Source organism: Theropithecus gelada, chromosome 11, assembly GCF_003255815.1.
Source record: "Theropithecus gelada isolate Dixy chromosome 11, Tgel_1.0, whole genome shotgun sequence".
NCBI classification, from domain to species: Eukaryota; Metazoa; Chordata; class Mammalia; order Primates; family Cercopithecidae; genus Theropithecus; species Theropithecus gelada.
In genome coordinates, this window is record NC_037679.1 from 125187120 (window position 1) to 125210506 (window position 23387).

The 23387-nt window shown below is 41.3% G+C and overlaps 1 protein-coding gene and 1 non-coding gene across 5 annotated transcripts in view; one reads left to right on the top strand and one right to left on the bottom strand.

Moving 5' to 3' along the window:
* Positions 1–4332: 4332 nt before the first annotated feature.
* The window catches only part of DENND5B (DENN domain containing 5B), a 203312-nt gene continuing 184257 nt past the window's right edge, over positions 4333–23387 (bottom strand). For all 4 annotated transcript variants that reach the window (XM_025401854.1, XM_025401853.1, XM_025401852.1 and 1 more), the window contains 7 exons: positions 20697–20842; positions 17525–17643; positions 16065–16252; positions 11220–11302; positions 10873–10999; positions 7633–7807; positions 4333–6105 (listed from right to left, as the gene is read on the bottom strand). In XM_025401854.1, coding sequence (XP_025257639.1) covers positions 5922–6105; positions 7633–7807; positions 10873–10999; positions 11220–11302; positions 16065–16252; positions 17525–17643; positions 20697–20842 — 1022 coding nt within the window. In that variant the 3' untranslated portion in view covers positions 4333–5921. The remainder of the gene's footprint in view (positions 6106–7632; positions 7808–10872; positions 11000–11219; positions 11303–16064; positions 16253–17524; positions 17644–20696; positions 20843–23387) is intronic.
* LOC112635615 lies at positions 14305–14412 on the top strand. The gene has a single exon (XR_003121961.1). It is a non-coding gene; the product is annotated as a U6 spliceosomal RNA (small nuclear RNA).

Below are 23387 nucleotides of genomic sequence, written 5' to 3' on the forward strand. Positions count from 1 at the left end.
TTTTTTTTTTTTTTTTTTTTTTTTTTTTTTTTTTTGAGACGGAGTCTTGCTCTGCCGCCCAGGCTGGAGTACAGTGGCCGGATCTCAGCTCACTGCAAGCTCCGCCTCCCGGGTTCACGCCATTCTCCTGCCTCAGCCTCCCGAGTAGCTGGGACTACAGGCGCCTGCCACCTCGCCCGGCTAGTTTTTTGTATTTTTAGTAGAGACGGGGTTTCACCGTGTTAGCCAGGATGGTCTCGATCTCCTGACCTCGTGATCCGCCCATCTCGGCCTCCCAAAGTGCTGGGATTACAGGCTTGAGCCACCGCGCCCGGCCTAATTTTTGTATTTTTAGTAGAGACAGGGTTTCACCATGTTGGCCAGCCTAGTCTTGAACTCCTGACCTCAGGTGATCCACCCACCTTGGCCTCCCAAAATGCTGGGATTCAGGCCTTCTCCTTTTAATGATATATTTTGATGACCAGAAATTCTTAATTTTTATATAGTCAGTTGTTTTTTACAGCAAAGCACCTGTGAGCATAGTCAAATTTATCACACTTATCCTTTATAATTTAAATGTCTTACTTAAGAAAACTTCCCTTTCCCAAGTTAATAAGTACATTTCATATTTTCTCCTAAAAATTATGTTCCATCTTTCACATTTAGGTTGTTAAGCCACCAATAATTGATTTTTCTGTATGGTGTGAGGTAGGGTTCAAATTTTCACCCCTTACTCAGAAGGCTCTATTTTTCTACATAATAGTTTTGGTTTGATCTCCCTGCTTTCTGGAATCTCTTATCCTATGAAACACTATCAAGATTCTACAACAATGAAGCAAAACAAAGTATCAATCCCACAGTTTTATTTGTAAAGAACAAAGCATGAAAAGTCATATTTAAATGTACTCCCAAACCTGAAAAACCCACGTCAGTTTGTGTGATATGTATGTTAAAGTGCTTAATATCACAATACTCTTTTAAATTTTATATTATGTTCAGATGAGAAAAAATCCAGTTCTGATGCATTTTGTTAACAATACAAAGAAAAACAATATAATTTAAATTGAGAAATGCTAATTTAAAAAGAAAGATACACAGGGTACATTTATATATGGTTCAAGTGTAACACAGAGCATTCTAAATGTTTCACACCCTCATTTGATTGACAACAGGAACTCCTTACTATACTTCTCTATTGTTGACAAGACTTGGTGTTTAGAATCAAGGTTGGATTCACACACAAGTACATTCAGGTAAATTAGAACAAGCATGATTCCCTCCTACATAATCCAAGGATACCCTGGATCCCTTCGAATGAGGAAAAATTTTATTTGAGGTTTTTTTCTTCCCTTTATCTTGATGTGATATATCTCTGAAGCCAATCTTTATCTTGTCCTTGAGAGGGTGAACAACTCTAATCAGATTTTGGAGATGAGGTTCTTCTTAGATTCTTTTGATCACACTACATCAGCAACCGCTTCAAAAAGCTTAGAATTCAGCTGATTCAAGGGATTTGTAAGTTTATTTTAATAGGAATAAAGGACCTAGTAGTTTATTATCCTTTTCTGTCTCCTATTTATGCTAAACATTAAAGTAATAAATACTTATATAAGAAACAGACTTCAAAAGACATGGATGACTTGGAAATAGGATTCACTATAAAAGTAGAGAAGGGCTCAAGACTCTCAATCAGTGAAGGTGTGTTAATACTGAAATATAAATAGCTAAAGTTCAGATTGTCTTTTCAACATAGTGAAAAGGATAGACTAGTTTCTGTAAACCTCACAGAAAATATTCACAGTTCCCTAAATGAAAAAATCATAATTTTTAGCAGAAAGAAGGTATTTCATTATGAAGATCCACACTCCTAATGTTGTGAAATAAATATTTCCCTGGAAATTTGAGGTCCTTGTCTGTCACCTCATGTTTCAAAATACCTTAGGGATGTCAACGTATACTACACATAAGCTGTTGTATAGTCTTGAACCTCTCTTTTTCACTTACATGAACATATAACAGTGCTTTATTGCCAAAAAAGGAAATATGAGCAATTCAGTATTTCCCCCATATCATTCATATAGTGTGATAGAAGTTCATTAAAATAATTTTTTAAAAAGCCATGTGAAAGTAAATACCACAGGGTTACAAAAGGTACAAAAATGTGTGAAACATTTAAATTTCAGAGGGAAATCCACACTTCTGCAAGGTTTAAGTTTCTCATATCAAATTCTCATTCCCAGTGGAAAACAGGGCAGGGAGGGTTGGGAGGCTTTTGTCCTCAGTAGCCTGCTTTTTCCCACTTAGGACTCCACTTTATACTACTTCACACTGACTCGCAGTCATTTTTAAGGCATATGACTCCCAACCAGGGCACAGATCTCACACATACTTCCAACATCAGTGTAATGCCACTGTGTCATAAAGGTCGAGATTAGGGGTTTCAGGACATATGAAAAACATTGGGAAAATAAATATTTCAAGAGGTAATACTTTTGGCAATTTAATTTTAAAACAACTTCTTCACCAGCTATTACTATGCAAAAATAATCATTATGGTCCCAGGCATTTAATTTATTTGCAGGAAAAAACAAAACAAACTAAATGTTGATTTTTTTATTTAACTTTTGAGACATGATCCTAAAGCAATATATTAATTTGAAAAATTACCACAGCAGAAAACATGCCTCTATGTGGGTATGGTCCTTCCAAAAGTCAGCTTAAAAGTCAAGCATTTATTCTAAGCATTCTTCTACTACAGTTGTACTCAAACTTTTGGTATAACTTAGAGACAGTTATGAGCCACATAAAAACTAAGTCCTTTGTTCTGTTATTTTGAGATGAGATTTCCATATGTTACCCAGGCTGGACTCAAACTCCTAGGTTTAAGTGATCCTCCTGCCTTGGCTTCCCAAGCAGCTGGGACTACAGGTGTGTACTGCCATGCCCAGCATGTCTTATTTCTTTATAGCTGCACTTCTTATGTGACCCCAAACTCAGCCTAAGCATCCTTTTTATTGATCAAACTTGGATCCTAAGGACTATTTCCAAATATTTAAATTTATTCTTAAAGGCCAGGATTGACCACCATTGGGAATATTCAAAAGAATGGGGGTACCGGCCATTCAAGCAGCTCACACAAGGAGGGCCCCACACGTTTATAGCATGGGCTGTATCAACAGAATAAGTACATGGGCTCACAAGGTGACTAAAGGACCCATCATCCAAGAGGATGTGTCAGTTCTCATGTGTTTTATTAAAATCATTTCACTATTACAGTGATATTACACAAAGGCATGAAGATGAAATTTTAGGTGTAACTTTTTTGGGGGTATTACTTTTTAAAGTAATGGTTTTATTCATGGGCCCCAAATCCAACTTTGCTCTCAGTTTTTTTTTTGAGACAGTCTCACTCTTGTCACCCAGGCTGGAGTGCAGTGGCACAATCTCGGCTCACTGCAACCTCCACACTCCTGCATTTAAGCAATTCTCCTGCTTCAGCCTCCTGAGTTGCTGGAATTACAGGCCCTGCCACCACCCCCTGGATAATTTTTGTCTATTTTTTTTTTTTTTTTAGTAGAGACAGGGTTTCACCATGTTGGCCAGTCTGGTCTCGAACTCCTGACTGACCTCAGATGATCCACCCGCCTCAGCCTCCCAAAGTGTCGGGATTACAGGCGTTAGCCACTGCACCTGGCCTGCTCCCAGTTTTTACAAGATGTTAATTCCCAACAATCTGAGAGCAATGTGTTAATATGAATATTAATTCTACTAAATGAATATTCATCCTTATTTCCTCCTTGTGTAGGTGGATGAATAAAGATCCAATAGTTTAATAGAAAGACTACTGGTAAGAATGCCAGAAGGTCAGTCTCATGCCGCCTGGTGAAATCAAACAAACAAACAAACAAACAAACAAACAAACATGAATTCTAGAGCTTGTGTTGTCAGTGACCAGCTGTGGGGTAAGTGTAAGATTTAATCTCTCTATTCCTTAAGTGTTCCCTTCTACAAAGTAAGAAGGCTGGACGAGGTGTGTCAATCCTAGCACACTAACCTAAGTCATCCCCCTGGTTGCCTAGACCTGTCAGGAGCATGGCCTTACGAAGATACAAGCATGAAATCCTGGGTTGGACCCCTCTATAGTTTCTGATCACTAAACACAGTAGGAGCCCAGTGTAAAACAGGTTCTGGATATCTCCCACGATAGACTTCCCAGGTCCCTGGAAGAGCTGTACCATTGTAGACACACTTTAGCCTCAGGCAAACAAATTTCTGGTCTACCCAGAACCATCTTCTTAAACCATTTCCATGGGTTTTTAAATACATCTGTCAACTCTCCTTTTCCTCAAGCATGAAGTCAATGTTAAAAGAGGCTGTCCTTGGCTGAATACAGTGTTTGATAAAGGGAGTTAGGCACTTGTTTCACTAGTTTATTCCTCCAGGAAATAAGGTTAACAATACAGTTGGTCAAAGCTCAGCACCCTCAGATTGCACAAGGATACTGACGCCATGGCTTTGCTTTTCAGCCACAACTGGGAATAAAACTAGGAGCTCTGCTGAGGCAATTTTGCTGCTAAAAATGTACAAATGCCTAATTAGCATTACAGGACCTACCAGAAGATGAGGACTTAAGAGTAACTAGCCAATATGACATTTACTTAACTTCTTTATAAACTATCAAACTGGAAAGTTACTCACAACTTTTGGTCCTTCAAAATTGTTGCCACCTCTTGTTTTGCTTCCATTTTATCAGCCTGTGCCGCCAGTGGCTTTTAGCTTCTCTGGGTCAGTTGTTTTACATTATTACTCCTCTTCCTACAAAGGAACATAAAGCTTGCCCTGAAACACCCAGAAAGGGTTCATTCTCTCTCTCCTTCTGTTATTTGCATTATCATGGTCAACAAATGCTTTCACAAAAACATTCCAAGCCACACAGAACCCTCCTCCTCCTTAGACATTCCTTCCATTTCCTGAGGGGGGATGGGCCCTGGAGAGGTGGGTGATTAGGCCCTAAAAAAGACAGAGCTCGTGGTTATCCTTAAGAGGCAGACCACTGCAGAGTTTAGATGGCCACATTAAAAGTACAGAATCAAACTGCTGTTTGCAATTCTTATGACTATGAATCTAACACTGAAATTCACATCTCCCCAACATACCTCAAATAACAAGAATAAAAATGCCAAGAATGAAGTTAGTCTAGGCTAATCTTTCCAAAGTGTAAAGAAGTTATAATCCCACAATTGAACACACTTCTCAGGGCTTTGTATGTTCTCTTTCCAGTTCAGCCAAGCTCCTGGGGTCTAGTGTTAAAAATACTCCAATTATATCATCTTGTGCGGACTGAAATTTTTTTCCAAAAGACTGGAGAAGTGACTAACAATTCGAATATATAAAACAGTTTGTAACTTAAAAGATACAAGTGCAGACTACCAGTACAGTAGGTAAAGCTGTGTGCATTCACAATACAAAGGATCAGACTCCAAGATGGATGGCTACTACGTAACAATGCATTCTGGGTTTCTTTGTGATACCTGGAGGAAAAAAAAAAGCCCGACTGGGTTGCACTGTATTTACATCTTTACTGGCTTCTTCCTGGCTAGCACCACTCTTCCCCCCCAACCCCCAACATTTTTAAGCTACTTATTTTAAGTCACAGGAATATTCAATCTAAGAAAAGCGTCTTATTCGAGTAATATAATTTCTTAAAGAAGATAGCATATTTACACACATCTAACACATGAAAATACTCTATTTTATACTAAATTCCAGGTTCAAATGAACTACAATACAACATTTTGCCTTGTCTGTAGAGTGAGGATTGTTCCAAATGGGGCATATGTTGGGCTGCCCCTGCAGTGATTCACTACTGTCAGACAAGTCCAAATCGGTCCCCTAGTTGGGGAAGGAGTAAGGTTTGGACTGAGAGTTTCTAGACAGTTGGGTTACACGTCCACTCCTTTGATGAGTGATCCTTCTAGGACTATGGTGAAGTCCTGAATGGTCTGCAGAATTCGGATAAGGGAGTTGACAGTCATGCGGTCTCGCAGGAGAGCGCTCTCTTCATACATTCGAGTGATGGCTGGACACTCAGCTAACAATGGAATCCACTGTGGGAGCAGGCGATCCCTACAGATCCAAACAGAAACAATTCCTAAGCACTGCTGGCCTCACTGCAGAACAAGGCACACAGTGGAGCCTGTGTGAATGGGTAAGTGTGGGGCCTGATGGTACAAAATCTATCTAAGCTAAGAGGTCAGGAGAGAGGAAATCAAAGCCAAGAAGTTGAATATTTTCTGGTAAAACAAACAGTGATGAGATAGTGTAAAGCTAAAGGGAAAATCCATTATTTTAAACCCAATTTAATTACATTAGAGAGTCTATGCACATTAAAGACATTCTCTATTCTGATTTTACCACCTTTAGAAAGAAGCAGAATGTCATTTTCTATGTCTTTTTTTTTTTTTTTTTTAATAGGAGTGTTACTCTGTGGCAAGGCATGCCACAGTATACTGACCTTTTGGAAGAAAGACTACACTAAACTGTAGGGATTTGCTTTTTATTTTTTTTAACTTATACAACGTAACAGGGTGAGGAACAAAATCAAAGCAGAAAAACATTAAGTAGATTTTATAAACCAGATGAGAGTTTGCATTGGTCTAATAAATCAGGAGAGTATAGAGATAAAAGGAGATAAAGATCATGCTCAAAAGAAATTTTAAAAGCACAGCTAAAACTGGGCTCCTTTTATGAAGAAGAAATACAGAACTTAGTTCTGTAAACCAGCTGTTTCAGGAGGATAAAACCTCACATCTTCAATTTTTCCTGATCAAACCTGACATTAGTAACCCATTGCTAAGTTCCTAAGACATCCTTATTGAGCATCCCCAACCAGGCCATCTTCAGTCTCAGGTTGGGGCTCTTAAGGTTCAGGAAAAAACAAATACTACATGGGTAACTTAAAAAAAGAAAACTAAAGGTCTCTATGTTTCATTTCTTACAATTCTGAGAGCTGTTTTAAAAGTAATGGATTGTATCGCTCCTATGTGCTACTTTCAAAAAATAAAGGGGTAGGAAATAGTCTTATAGAGAAGATGATATATAGCAAGAATCCCATAACGTTATTAAATGTAAATATAGTGGTATATATACACTATATAAGGTTTACATAGCAAATATGTACGGTGTATGTGTCTAATTATCTAGCAACCTCTCTATTACCCATCTATCTGTGAAGCCAGTATAGAGTCATGGTGGAGACCTTGGGCTCTGCAGTGGGACAGGGTGTGAACTCAGCTCTGTCCCATTTTTCTGTGTGTCCCTGGGAAAGTCTGCTAACTTATGTGTGCCTCATCTATTTTCTACTTTCTTATCTTTAAAATGAGAAAATCATTCGCTACCTCATGTAGTGCTAGTGGTGAATTAAACTCGAGGGAGGAGGCAGAGGTTGCAGTGAGCCAAGATTACGCCACGGCACTCCAGCCTGGGCGATGGAGTGAGACTCTGTCTCAAAAGAAAAAGTAAAAGGAAAGAAAGTAACCCAAAGGAGAGCTCTGGAAGGGGTATGATCTGGTATAACCTTTTCTGGACTCTAGTTCAACATGTAACAGTTCAACGTGTAACAAAGATAGGAAAAATAAAACACTGGTTTTGTACCTTGTTCCAAGGCAAACTAAAATCTGGAATTTGCCGTCCTTCCCAATGTTCCTGGGTGCAGTATTAATAGCATTTACATAGTGGCAGAAAGTTTTACAGGATGATTTCTGAATAAGGACATCATCTTCATTATCTAGAATCTGGTCAGTTGTTTCAAAATAAGCAACCACTTTCTCTGAGGAAAAAAGTCAGAATTACATCACAATATATGTCAACACTTCATATATAGAAAGATTCATCACTTTATTATGGAAACACTAATGATGCTTTGCATACAGTCAGTGCTGAAGCCAATATCATTACTTTATCATTGATTTCAGGGGTCCATGTTTCATGGTAGAACAATAAATACGTTCCCAGGAATTTCTTTTCTTTTCTCTTTTTTTTTTTTTTTTTGAGACGGAGTCTGGCTCTGTCACCCAGGCTGGAGTGCAGTGGCCGGACCTCAGCTCACTGCAAGCTCCGCCTCCCAGGTTTACGCCATTCTCCTGCCTCAGCCTCCTGAGTAGCTGGGACTACAGGCGCCCGCCACCTTGCCCAGCTAGTTTTTTGTATTTTTTAGTAGAGACGGGGTTTCACCGTGTTAGCCAGGATGGTCTCGATCTCCTGACCTCATGATCTGCCCATCTCCGCCTCCCTAAGTGCTGGGATTACAGGCTTGAGCCACCGCGCCCAGCCAGGAATTTATTTTCTAATCTAGACTGCATTCCAGAAGACTATAAAGTTTACTCCCTTTAAAATACCTTCATGAAACAGAAACTGGCAAAAAAGAAAAGAAAAATAGCATCTTCTGTTAAGACTGGAACCTTCTAGGAGTAACCAGCAATGACGTGGTAGCCACTGAAATAATACCCCCTGTGTTCTACTTATAGAATGACTTGCTAACACTTTGCAACAAGACCTTTGAAATGTACCTGAATAAGTATCTGACAAAGACAGACATATGTATATACACGAGAAGCAGAAGCAGTAAGATTCTAGGCATTCCAGAAGAAAAAAAACCTGTGGGCCTATTTCTATCAACTTTCCTTTTTTTTTTTTTTTGTCTATTCTAAGTTAGAGGAGATAAACTACTTCATCTAGGCCTTATTTAGAAAACACAAAATGATTAATTGCCCATTTAAAGAAACTATGAATTCTGGAAGAGCTGCATACCAAAAGAAAGACTACAAAGTTTAGCAAGCTAGAGCAGAAACACTCCAAAAGAGCTTTCTGTGATTATGAAAATGTTCTCCATCTACAAGGTCCAATTTGGTAGCCACATATGGCTACTGAGCACTTGAAATGTGGCCAGTGTTATTAAGAAAATGAAATTTACATTTGATTTAAATTAAATACATTTGACCAGGTGTGGTGGCTCACGCCTGTAATCCCAGCACTTTGGGAGGCCAAGGCGGGCAGATCACCTGAGGTCAGGAGTTCGAGACCAGCCTAGCCAGCATGGTGAAACCCCGTCTCTACTAAAAATACAAAAATTAGCTGGGCGTGGTGGCAGGCACCTGTAATCCCAGCTACTTGGGCTGAGGCAGGAGAATTGCTTGAACCTAGGAGGCAGAGGTTGCGGTGAGCCAAGATCACACCATTGCACTCCAGCCTGGGCAACAGAGTGAGACTCTGTCTAAAACAAACAAAAAAATTAAATAGATTTAAAATTTAAACGGCTATGTGTGGCTAATGGTTACTATACTGGACAACACAGAGCTAGAGGAATCCTTTTACAAAAACTGGCCAGGTGCAGTGCTCATACCTGTAATCCCAGCACCTTGGGAGGCTGGGTGGATCACTTGAGAACAGAATTTGGGACCAGCGTGGCCAACATGGCAAAACCCCGTCTCTACTAAAAATACAAAAATTAGGGGTGTGGTGGCAGGCACCTGTAATCCCAGCTACTCAGTGACTGAGGCAGGAGAATCGCTTGAACCCAGGAGGCAGAGGTTGCAGTGAGCTGAGATGGGGCCACTGCACTCCAGCCTGGGCAGCAGAGTGAAACTCCATCTCAAACAAACAAAAAAGTTCTATCATGTCACTCCTTAGCTCAAAGCCTTCCAACAGCTTCCAATTTCATTCAGGATAAAGGCTGAGGTCATTCCAATCACCTAGAAGGCCCTACACAACCTGGCACTGACACTAAACACCACCTCCCCGAGTCTCCTACTCTCTCTCTTGCTGTGCTCCAGTCACACTGGTCTTGGAGTTCCATGGAAACACTTCCGCCTTGGGGCTTAGCACTCATAGTGCTGTCAACCTGGAGTCCATCTTCCCAGATATCTACATGGCTTACTTCCTCACCTACATGAAGTCTATGCTCCAATGTACCTTGACATTCAGCACAGTCTAAAACCACCCGTTAAGAAGACCACCCGTTTAAATCCCCACTTTATTTCCTTTTATACTGCTCTATTTCTTTCCAGATCAATGGTCACATTTCTGACATACCATATGAATTACATTGTTTGTTATGTTTTTGTGTATTGTTTGTTTCCCACACTAACCTAGGCTTGTCAACCACAGGGATTTCTGTTTTGTTTATTAATGTATATCTTGAGCAACTCGAATAGTATTTGGAATATTGTACATATTATAATTTGTTGAGTGAATGAAAAACAAAGACAGTACTTGATATTTATTATTATTATATATACTTTTTGAGACAGGGTCTCACTCTGTTGCCCAGGCTGGAGTGCAGTGGCTTGATCATGGCTGACTGTAGCCTTCACCTCCTGGGCTCCTGGGCTCAAGTGATGCTGCTGCCTCAGGTTCTCAGGTAGCTGGAACCACAGGTGTTTGCTAGCACACTCAGCTAATTTAATATTTATTTAAAAATATATATATACCTTTGCCAGGCATGGTGGCTCATTCCTGTAATCCCAGCACTTTGGGAGGCTGAGGCGGGTGGATCATGAGGTCAGGAGTTCAAGACCAGCCTGGCCAATATGGTAAAACCCCTTCTCTAGTAAAAATACGAAAATTAGTTGGGCATGGTGGTGCACACCTGTAGTCCCAGCTGCTTGGGAGGCTGAGGCAGGAGAATCGTTTGAACCCAGGAGAAGGAGGGTTGCAGTAAGCCAAGATTATGCCACTGCACTCCAGCTTGGGCAACAGAGTAAGACTCCGTCTCAAAAAAAGAAAAAAATATATATATACCCTTATCACTAACCCTTATTCACTCAGATTCCTGGGTCTGTGAGTTCCTAAGAAACACTTCAGTGACCTTAAAGTATATACATCTGCTTTATTTACCTATGAAGTCCCAGATGAAGACATTCTTGTGAAAGATGCGGGCAGATTTGAACCCATGGTGGAAAACCTGCTCAAGGGCTGCAACCAGGCCATTTTCTCCACACAGCAACACAGTGAGGCTTCCTCTCTGTGGGGCATAACACACAGTGTCAAAGAAAAATCTCCTGCATCTATGTCTAAGAAAAACACTAGAGAAGCAAGTGCTGAATGTAGCTATATGACGCATATTTTTACAGCTACCAGAAAGCTTACAAATGAAAATTCAAGCACCCCATATTGCCTCGTGTATCACATATAAAAGCATCTTTAAAAGTCCCACTATACTAAGTTTTATAGCCCATAAATACCTCTTTTTCAGGTTTATGAAAATGTTTCACAATATTATTCACAGCTTCTCCAATTCCTTCTTGGATCTGCCCAGCATTGGGTTCTGTAAAATAATAAACAGTGGCTGCATTCTCATGGGAGATAAATAAACCAAAGTACTATGGGACATCGACTGTGTCCACCTAGGCAGGAAGTACGTCACCAGAGCAGGCTGGCTTTGCCAGGGGCTCTATAGAACTTGCCTCTGGCCAATTTGGCCAAGTGGGAGGCATCCTGGCAAAATGGAAAATAATCCAAGAGATCCCTAGATTCAAATCCCAGCATTACCATCTGCAATCTATAACCCTAGCCTAGTGTCTAACTTCCTCTGAGTTTTCAGTTTCCTCAACTGAAAATAGGGAAAATACATACCTCATTGGGAAAACTGGTAAGTTGTAGGAGTAAACAACTTAGCATGGTGCCTGTCACAAAATGCAAGCAAGCCCCCAAATATGAGAAGCAAGGCTGGGAAGTCCCAGCATCACTCCTCAAATGTTCCCTTATGCTTCGTACCTATGAGCCCGTTAGTGAGCATAGACTAAGGCTTGAGGCGCTCCGGATAGCTAACCTGGAGTTTGAAGATTTGCTATTGTGTTTAAAATAAGGGGAAAATGCCAGGTACCCTGTGGCATCCAGGCCTGAAGCCCAGAACTCCCTCCCTTCCTGGCTAGTCAATCTGTCTCAGCACTGCTTCCTTCTGCCAGCCAGCACTTGCTCTTCTAGGCTACTTTCCTGAGGGATAGGTTGGTGGGCTGCTTGAATGGGACCTAAATCACTTTTGTCCACCAAATCTAAGGAATGGTTTGTTTTCTAAAAAAGGTGGTAAACATTTCAGAAGTAGGTAACAAGAGAAAAGGTATATAGTTTGGATTTTCTTGTAGTTCTAATTTACTTATCACACTATAAAGGAAAACCCATACATCCTCATGTTTAAGAATCTCTAAATTCATACTGCTGAAGGATTTCTTGCATAAACATTTCTTTCAGTGAAATTCAAGGTTTTTTCTACACTAATGCATAAAAATTGTTAAAATGAAAACCTCCTATAATTGAAGTACTGATACCACGACCTCTTGTTCCTAGTAGTTTCTTTACCCAGTAGCTTTTTGTTTTTTTACCTTTACCTTTCTCCATTTCTTCTTTTAGACATCAAGTCTATTTTGAAACCTGTCACCCATTCCAAAAGAGCCTTGATCAATATTATTTTAAAACTGACTTAAAAAATTTTCAGTTCTCTGAATACCATCTTACATATAACATACTGTGAGAAAATACCGTTATCCATTTCTGAGTCTTGGGTCATTCAGACTTTTCTGCTTATAGAGTGAGAAAAGAAAGTATGATAAAAAAAAATGGGGGATAAAAGCCTTTCAAATAATACCCCCATGAAATTGGACTGACTCAGCTGTTATAATAATTTGGATGGATGGAGCTGAAACCTACTTTTAAATTTTAAATCAGCATAATTAAAATTCACCATATACTAAAAGTCACCAATTTTGATGAGCTTTGACAAATGGACAGTCATGTAACCACCACCACAATCATGATATGGAACATTTCCTTCATTCCTGAAAGTTACCCTGTGCTCTTTTCAGTTACCTTCCTTAGCTCCTAACTCCTGGCAACCACTGATCTGCTTTCTATTATTATATTGCTTTTATAGAGATCTGATAAACAGATACATATCACTATCTGTTTATCCTTTCACCAGTTGATGGATATTGGGGTTGTTTCCATCTTTGGCTATTACGAATAAAGCTCTAAGAACATCTGCGTACAAGTCTGTGTAGATATATGTATTCATTTCTCTTGTGTACATATCTAGGAGTGAGACTGCTGGGCCAAGGGTATGGTAAGTGTACATGTATCTTTATAAATGCCAAGATGTTTTTTATTTTGTATTCCCACTAGCAATGCATGAGCTTTCTGTTACTCCACATCCTTACCAATATTTGTTGCTATAAGTGCTTTAAATTGGTTGGGCGCAGTGGCTCGCACCTGCAATCACAGCACTCTGGCAGGCTGAGGCGGGAGGATCATCTGAGGTCAGGAGTTCAAGACCAGCCTGGCCAACACGGTGAAACCCCATCCCTACCCAAAATACAAAATTAGCCTCGCGTGGCAGTGCATGCCCGTAATCCCAGCTACTTGGGAGGCTGAGGCAGGAGAATCACTTGAACCTGGGAAGCGGAGGTTGCAGTGAGATGAGACTGCACCACTGCACTCCAGCCCCGCCAACAAGAGTGAAACTCAGTCAAAAAACAAACAAACAAACAAAAACAAAAACAAAAAAACTGCACACATGGTTAATACACAATCATGTGCTAGCAAATGGATAGAGACTAATAGAACCTAGGGAAACTACTTTGTTAATAAACTAAGGACCTATTAGGTACCTTTGTTATTCTACTTGTGGTTATAATCTATAGCTAAAAAGCCCCTTCACTGATAAACTTCTGTAACTTTTCCCTAAATACTGCCTCTATATTCATGTTCTGTGGCTGCCTTCTGTGGCTGCTGTAATAGACTCAAAAATTTGGTGGCTTAAGTGACAGAAATACATTTTATTGCAGTTCTGGGGGCCAGAAGTCAAAATTTAGTTATCACTGGGCAAAAGAAAAAAAAAAAAAAAAGCAAGGTGTCAGCAGGGCTGCATTCCCTTGAAATTCTAGGGGAAAATCCCTTCCTTGCCTCTTTTAGCTTCTGGTGGCTGCTGGCATTGTTTTTTTTTTTTTTGAGACGGAGTCTCGCTCTGTTGCCTAGGCTGTAGCGCATGTAGTGCAGTGGCCAGATCTCAGCTCACTGCAACCTCCACCTCCCAGATTTAAGCAATTCTCCTGTCTCAGCCTCCCGAGTAGCTAGGATTACAGGTGCACGCTACCATGTCTGGCTAATTTTTGTATTTTTAGTAGAGACGAGTCAGGCTGGCCTCAAACTCCTGACCTCAGGTGATCCAACTCAGCCTCCCACAGTGCTGGCTGGGATTACAGGCGTGAGCCATAGCGCCCGGCCGGCATTCCTTGGTTTTTTTTTTTTTTAAAGACACAGTCATGCTTGCTTCATATATACTTGCAGCACATATACTAAAAAATTGGAACAACACAAAGAAAATTATTAGCATGGCCCCTGCACAAGGATGACAAGCAAATTTGTGAAGCATTCCATATTTTCCTCAATACTTGAATATGGAACATATGCACAGGAGAAGGAAATAACATTGCACTTTATAAACACTGTATTGTAAGTGGAAAATGCAATGTCTTAAATAAAACTATTTAAAATTGGCACCAAAAAAAAACCCAAAAAAAGACAAGAGTGTCACTCTGTCACTCAAGCTGGAATGCAGTGGCATGAGCTCGGCTCACTGCAACCTCTACCTCCTGGGTTAAAGCAATCCTCATGCCTCAGCCTCCTGAGTAGCTGGGATTACAGGCATGCACCACATGCCTGGTTAATGTTTTTTTTTTTTTAGTAGAGACGGGGTTTTGCTATGTTGGCCTCAAACTCCTGACCTCAAGTGATCTGCCCACTTTGGCCTCCCAAAGTGTTGGGAAAGAATACATATGATTGCATTTAGGGTCCATGTAGGTGATCCAGGACAATCTCCTTATTTCAAGATCCCTATCACATCTGCAAAAATCCTTTTTCCAAATAAGGCAACATTTATAGATTCTAGAGGTTAGAATTTTACATTTTTGGGAGACATTATTTAGTCTATTAAAGCCTACATTAGTAATTTAGTCTATTAAAGCCTACATTAGTATAAATTAGGAAGTTTACTATATGCTAAAAATGGCATGTGAACATAGTATAATACTCATAAAATTAACTCCTTTATAGTATTTTGTTTCATCCCTACTATAGGAAGAAAATTGGAACAGAAGGGGTAGAAGGAAATTTTAATCTCTTAGAATAAGAGACACTGGGGCAGGCGCAGTGGCTCACGCCTCTAATCCCAGAACTTTCAGAGGCCAAGGCGGGCGGATCTCAAGGTCAAGAGATTGAGACCAGCCTGGCCAACATGGGGAAACCCCGTCTCTATCAAAAATATAAAAAATTAGCCAGGTGTGGTGGCGGGCACCTGTGATCCCAGCTACTTGGGAGGCTGAGGCAGGAGAATTGTTTGAACCTGGGAGGCGGGGGTTGCAGAGAGCTGAGATCGCACCACTGCACTGCAGCCTGGGTGACAGAGCAAGACTCCTTAAAAAAAAAAAAAAAAAAGGCTAGATATGGCTATCTGGGAGTACTGTAACATACAACTATTATTATTTCTCCTTTAAGTTTCAGGCAAGGCCAGATGTGATGGCACATGCCTGCAATGCCAGCACTTTGGGAGGCTGAGGCAGGCAGATTGCTTGAGCTCAGCAGTTCAAGACCAGCCTGGGCAACATGGCGAAAGGCAGTCTATAAAAAAAATACAAAAATTAGCCGGGTGTGATGAGGTGTGGCTATAGTCCCAGCTACTTGGAAAGCTGAGGTGGGAGGATCATTTGAACCCAGGAGGCAGAGGCTGCAGTGAGCTGAGACTGTGCCACTGCATTCTAGCCTGGGTGACAGAGTGAAATCTTGTCTCAAAAAATAAAAGTTTCAGGTAAAATATTTACTTATATTTCCACAGCTTAATAAAAACAGAGCATGCAGGTTTTCTAAAAAGATAGATTTTAACTCTAAACTCTTCCAGCTTTTGAATATTTATGAATTTTCCTCAACTTTCTTCTTTTTTAAATCTCCTCACTACATTCATTAACACAACTGTTTTCTATCAAATGGTCACATGAAGCCTACATCATATGAGCACATAGGAAAAATTTAAATATACTTACTGTTGTTTCTTCCTGTCAGTGAAGTGATGCTCAATCTCCTCGCCGTGGTGGGTGACTTCTGCTGGGGTGGAGTCCGACACTGCTTTACTAGATCATCATCTGATGCTGATGTCATCAATTCTCCAATAAGAATTCTCTCCAGGCTCCCATCATCAATGCCTTTCCCCAGCCACCGTCCACATGGGAATCTGGTAGGACAGAGAACAAATTTTTTATTTTTATTTTTTTTTGAGACAGGGTTCTTGTTCAGCCCCCTGAGTAGCTGGGACTACAGGTGTGCACCAACACACCTGGCTAATTTTTGTGTTTTTCGTAGAGAGAAGGTCTCATTACATTGCCTATGCTGGTCTTGAACTCCTGGCCTCAAGTGATCCTTCCATCTCAGTTTCCCAAAGTGTGGGGAGGATTACACAGGTGTGAGCCATTGCACCCGGTCAGAGTATTTTCAAACTAGAAATTAATTTGGGAGTTAAGGCACAGAAGAAAAGAGGACAATGTTTCCAGAGTAGTATTGGCTGTGACTAGTGGAATCCAAGAGATCTTTTCCTCCTACTGAAATTATTTTAGGCTCTTTTTGATTTTCTTTTATTCTGAGAGTTATATTAATCTTTCCAACATTTGTGGACTAAGCAATAGCAGCAAACATCTGTTGTTTTAAAGTTTTTTGAGGCTGGGCATGGTGGCTCATGCCTGTAATCCCAGCACTTTGGGAGGCCAAGGCGGGTGGATCACTTGAGGTTGAGACCAGCCTGGCCAATACAGCGAAACTCCCATCTCTACTAAAAATACAGAAATTAGCCGGGTATGGTGGCGGGTACCTGTAATCCCAGCTACTTGGGAGGCTGAAGCACGAGAATTGCTTGAACCTGGGAGGCAGAGGTTGCAGTGAGCCGAGATAGTGCCACCGCACTCCAGCCTGGGCAACAAGAGTGAAACTCTGTCTCAAAAAAAAAAAGAAAAGAAAAGAAAAGAAAAAGAAAAAAAAGTTTTTTGGGGGGCAATTTTATATGACATAAACAAAATTGTCCCCCTCCCCTGGGGAAAAAAAACCCTAAAATTCAGAAGGCAGCAGAAGAACTCAAATGATCTTTTTTTTTTTTTTTTGAGATAGAGTTTCACCTTGTTGCCCAGGCTGGAGTGCAATGGAGCAATCTCGGTTCACTGCAATCTCCGCCTCCTGGGTTTGAGCGATTCTCCTGCCTCAACCTCCCAAGTAGCTGGGATTACAGGCATACGCCACCATGCCCCACTAATTTTTTTTATTTAGTAGAGATGAGGTTTCACCATGTTCGTGAGGCTGGTCTCAAACTCCTGACCTCAGGTGATCCACCCGTCTTGGCCTCTCAAAGTGCTGGGATTACAGGTGTGAGCCACTGTGCCCAGCCTACAATTCTTAAACTTTTTCTTATCTGAAGAGTCTTAAAACAAAGAATTCTGAGTTCCCAAGGCCATTTACTTACCTGTATGTATGTCCTGTGATTTCATTTCTGACCATGACACAATCCACTAGCCATTTGGCTAACAGTCCTGAGTTATCGTGACCAATCTGAACAGTGGTCAGCTTCCCCAAGTTCTGGCACTGTAGGGACAGCACTTTAGGTTATTTAGTACTCAATCCCATCCTGTTACATCTCAGCTTTACAGGTACTTTGGTTCCGTCTAATTTAACAACTGCATAGACAAACCCTGAATAATGTATTCAGCTATGCACTAGAGAAATATATTCACATGTATTCCTTGCTCTCAGAGAGCTCCCACATAATGAGATAGGAGACATATGGACATTAACTACCAAATGAGGGGGACTGCACACAGTGCTAGATTAGAGATATAAAAAGTGCTAGAAGAATGCTGGGGAAGGAACAGTTACTTCTACTTGGGGAACCCACAAACAACACTGACACAGTGACTTGTGCCTTGAAGGATGAGAAGAATTTCAAAAAACAGGAAAAAGATGCTATTTAGATTTAGTTACAGAGAGGCCAAGAAAACAATTATAGCTTTTAAAAATCACTCACACTGATACTCTTTTTTTTTTTTTGAGACAGAGTCTCGCTCTATTGCCCACGCTGGAGTGCAGTGGCCGGATCTCAGCTCACTGCAAGCTCCGCCTCCCGGGTTTATGCCATTCTCCCGCCTCAGCCTCCCGAGTAGCTGGGACTACAGGTGCCCGCCACCTCGCCCGGCTAGTTTTTTTTTTTTGTATTTTTTAGTAGAGACAGGTTTCACTGTGTTAGCCAGGATGGTCTCAATCTCCTGACCTTGTGATCTGCCCGTCTCGGACTCCCAAAGTGCTGGGATTACAGGCTTGAGCCACCGCGCCCAGCCAATATTCTTTCTTTAAAAAAAATTTTTTTTGTGGGTACACAGTAGGTATATATATTTATAGGGTACATGAGATGTTGACATTTTTCTGTTCCAATAAGATACTCAGGCAGAACTGACCTCAGACCTCATATACTAGAAGTCTTCGAAGCTATTTTTTAACAGGCATAGCTATCAGTAAGTTATTTTCACTGGCCCTTTGTGGACAAGTACAAAATAAAGCAATGATAATAGGAATAGTAAAAATGAATACTAATTAAATTCTGACTTCTAAAATCTGATAATGAAAAGATCACTGACCCCAACTATGTGCTGGATGAGAACATCAGAATTATAAGTTCTTTTTTTGGTTAATTTTAATTTTTAATTTTTATGGGTACCTAGTAGATGTGTGTATTTATGGATTAATTGAGATATTTTTATATAGGCATGCAATGCCTAATAACTGTATCAGGGTAAATGGGGTATCTGTCACCTCAAACATTTATCATTTGTGTGACAATCCAATTATGCTCTTTTAAGTTATTTTAAAATGTACAGTTAAATTATTTTTGACTATAGTCACCCTGTTGTGCTAGTGAATACTAGGTCTTATTCACTCTATTTTTTTGTATCCATTAGAGCTACGAGTTTTTTTTTTTTGAGGTGGAGTTTCACTCTCATTGCCCAGGCTGGAGTGCAATGGCACAATCTCAGCTAACCGCAACCTTTGCCTCCCGGGTTCAAGCGATTCTCCTGCCTCAGCCTCTTGAGTAGCTGGGATTGCAGGCATGTGCCACCATGCCCGGCTAATTTTTGTGTTTTTAGTAGAGATGGGGTTTCTCCATGTTGGTCAGGCTGGCCTCGAACTCCCGACCTCAGGTGATCTGCCCTCCTTGGCCTCCCAAAGTGCTGGGATTACAGGCGTGAGTCACTGTGTCCGGCCAGAGCTACGAGTTCTTAAAGCACTTTATTCTTTGTAGCTCAGTGAGAAGGTATCACCATACTCTAGCTTAGGGATGATGGCATCTTGAATTAGTTGTACTGTAGAGATGGAAAGAAGTAGGTAGACATGAGAGAGACAGCTTAGAAATGGCAATGATGGGGTTTTTAACGTAGTTCCATTATTGGTAGATGAAGAAAAGCCAAGGGTTTTAATATTTTATATACAGGTGGCTTTGAGTCTACTGCATGGATAAGGCCAAACTGGGCTCCTGGGGCAGGGGGGTGGTATCATGACTCTAAGTGGAAACTGCTATTTCGAGACCCCAAGGAACATGAGAATGGGACATTCAGTTAGTACCATTTCCTTCCTCAAACACAACAGTTATTTGTCCTCTTCCTCCACCAAGATCAACCTGTGTACAGGCTTAACCACATGGAACTATCTCACCAAGTAAGACCTGAAAATTGACTACAATATTAAAAGGTTGTTTATTTTGTTTTTTGAGACAGAGTCTCACTCTGTCATCCAGGCTGGAGTGCAGTGACACAATCTTGGCTCACTACAACCTCTGTCTCCTGGGCTCAAGTGACCTCAGCCTTGCAAGTACCTGGACTACAGGTGCATGCCACCATGCCCAGCTAATTTTTGTATTTTCTGTAGAGATGGGGTCTCACTATGTTGCCCAGGCTGGTTGTCTCAAAGTCCTGGGCTCAAGCAATCTGCTTGCCTTGGTCTCCCAAAGTGTTGAGATTATAGGCATGACTCACTGCGCCTGGCCAAAAGGCATTTTTATAGAATCACTCTATAAATGTCACCATGTGGTCTAAAATCTGTAAGCAGACGCTTGAACCCAAGAGGTGGGGGTTGCAATGAGTGGAGATCACACCACTGCACTCCAGCCTGGGCGAAAGAGCAAGACTCTGTCTCAAAAAAATAAAAATAAATAAAAAATAAAAAATAATAAAATAAAATCCATAAGCGTGAATATCAGCTCTCCTGTCCTTTTGCCAAAGGATGACCAGGTTTGGGCAGAAAGCATTTTACAGTAGGGAAGAGAACCACTGTGGGGAAAACATTTATTTGAATATTTCCTGCTTGCTAGGATCTGTGCTAGGCCCTGAAAATAATGGGAGAAGACCTGGAAAGCCTCAAAGCACACCACTACAAGTGAAAAATAGAGCTTAACAATGAAAATGTAAAACAAACAAATTAGTATAAGCTGCTTAAGACAACTTTTGACATATAATCACAAAAATGATCCTGCACGCTTTGAATGTCCCTCTGTTTTGTTTGATTCAAGGAAAAATGAAAAAGCCAGACAGAATCCATCTGTAAAACTACCCATGATACATTCTGCTAGGAAAGGTGTTAGCTGAACCTACCTCAAAGGTCATTTCGAGGAGGTTTTTGGGAATCTGCATCACTCCTGTGTCTCCTAGCTCTCCTGATACACAGATCCAAGGGTTCGATGTGATTATTGCATTGCTCAGCTTTTTGATTGGGATGATCACTGACCTATATGGAATCACTGAAAGAAAAATGCAGAAATTAATAAAAAAGTGGGGATAAAATTCTCCTCATAACAATATATTAAGAACTCTATTGGTTTTCATTGATAATTTGCTTTTTATGATCTATGAAGATGTACTTACACGAAAAGTTGATATCAAAACCTTTCAGTCTAGAAAGATAAGATCTAGTTTGCAAACCAGAAGTTTCAATACTTGCAGCAATGGTTTTCACAGCACGTATATCATCATGTATGTATGATGCATATATCACCATTAAATGTATGAACAATCTCAAGCATTAGTACCAGAATACCTAAAGATATGAACATGGACTGTGTATATTGTGTTTTCATTGCTTAAATCTTCTTTTTTTTTTTTTTTTTTTTTGAGACGGAGTCTCGCTGTGTCTCCCAGGCTGGAGTGCAGTGGCGTGATCTCGGCTCACTGCAAGCTCCACCTCCCGGGTTCACGCCATTCTCCCGCCTCAGCCTCCCAAGTAGCTGGGACTACAGGTGCCCGCCACCACGCCCGGCTAGTTTTTTGTATTTTTAGTAGAGACGGGGTTTCACCATGTTAGCCAGGATAGTCTCGATCTCCTGACCTCGTGATCCACCCGCCTCAGCCTCCCGAAGTGCTGGGATTACAGGCTTGAGCTACCGCGCCCGGCCATTGCTTAAATCTTCTTAAAAATTAATTTTGTACCAAAATTGAGTAGAAATGAACATGATTACTGACATGGTTTTATATAAAAAGAGGGGTGGATGACTTTTTGGACAGTACTGTTTCTTGGGCAATGCTTTAAAGCGCTGCATTTCAGAACTTTCCTGTCCCAAGTTTACAGAACAATATGCAAACACCACAAATAATAAACAATGGCACCTCCACTCTGGACATACCGTGGAGTCTATAAACCACAACTTGGAAAGCTATTAAGGTGACTCAGGTGCAAGAGGAGCCCGGGGAGGCTCTTCCACAGACACACCACTAGATGTCACTGCCCTATTACCGTCCTTTGCTCAAATGTGGAAGCACGAGAGGTCAGACGTTACGCATGTCCTCCCTTTTTTTTTTTTTTTTCAGACAGTCTCGCTCTTGTTGCCCAGGCTGGAGTGCAATGGTGCGATCTGGGCTCACTGCAACCTCTGCCTCCCAGGTTCAAGTGATTCTCCTGACTCAGCCTCTTGAGTTAGCTGGGATTACAGGTGCCTGCCACCACACCCGGCTAAATTTTGTACTGTTAGTAGAGAGATGGGGTTTCATCATGTTGGCCAGGATGGTCTCCAACTCCTAACTTCAGGTGAGCCACTGCGCCCATCCCTCCCTTCTCTTTTTAGAAAATGGGAACATGGCCGGGCATGGTGGCTCAGGACTGTAATCACAGCACTTTGGACGGTAAAGGCAGGTGAATCACTTGATGTCAGGAGTTCGAGACTAGCCTGGCCATCATGGTGAAACCCTATCTCTACTAAAAATATGAAAAAAAAATTAGCTGGGTGTCGTGGTGTGCACCTGTAATCCCAGCTACTTGGGAGGCTGAGGCAGGAGAATCGCTTGAACCTGGGAGGCAGAGGTTGCGGTGAGCCGAGACTACACTACTGCACTCCAGCCTGGGCAACAGAGTGAGACTCTGTCTCAAAAAAAAAAAAAAAAAAAGAAAAAAAAAAAAAAGAAAATGGCTGGGTGTGGTGGTTCACGCCTGTAATCCCAGCACTTTGGGAGGCCGAGGTGGGTAGATCACAAGGTCATGAGTTCGAGACCAGCCTGATCAACATGGTGAAACCCCGTCTCTACTAAAAATACAAAAATTAGCCAGGTGTGGTGGCACACACCTGTAATCCCAACTACTCAGGAGGCTGAGGCAGGAGAATCGCTTGAACCCAGGAGGCAGAGGTTGCAGTGAGCCGAGATCACGCCATTGCACTCCAGCTTAGGCAACAGGAGTGAAACTCCGTCTCAAAAAAAAAAAAATGGGGACGGGCCAGGCATGGGAGCTCATGTCTGTTATCCTACCTAGCAACTTGGGAGGCTGAGGTGGGCAGATCACTTGTGCTCAGGAGTTCAAGATCAGCCTGGGCAACAAAGTGAGACCTTGTCTCTATAAAAAATAAAAAAAAATAATTAGCCAGGCCTGGTGGTACACACTTGTAGTCCCAGCTACTCAGGAGGATGAGGAGGGGGGAATCCCTTGAGCCAGGGAGGTCAAGGATGCAGTGAACTCTGAACCCACTACTGCACTCCAGTCTGGGCAACAGAGTGAGACCCTGTCTCAAAACAAAAAGTGGGGAGATGGCTTAAGCACATAAGCATTTTTGTCCATCACAGCCATACATTTCTGGTTTTTTGTTTGTTGGTTTTCTGGAGACAGGATTTAGGTCTGTCACCCGGTCTGAAGTGCAGCAGCCCAATCAGCGTTTACTGCAGCACTGACCCCTGGGGCTCATCCACCTCAGCCTCCCCAGTAGCTGGGACTATAGGTGCATGCTACCACACCTGGCTAACTTTATTTATTTATTAAGAGATAGAGTTTCGCTCTTGTCGCCCAGGCTGGAGTGTAGTGGCATG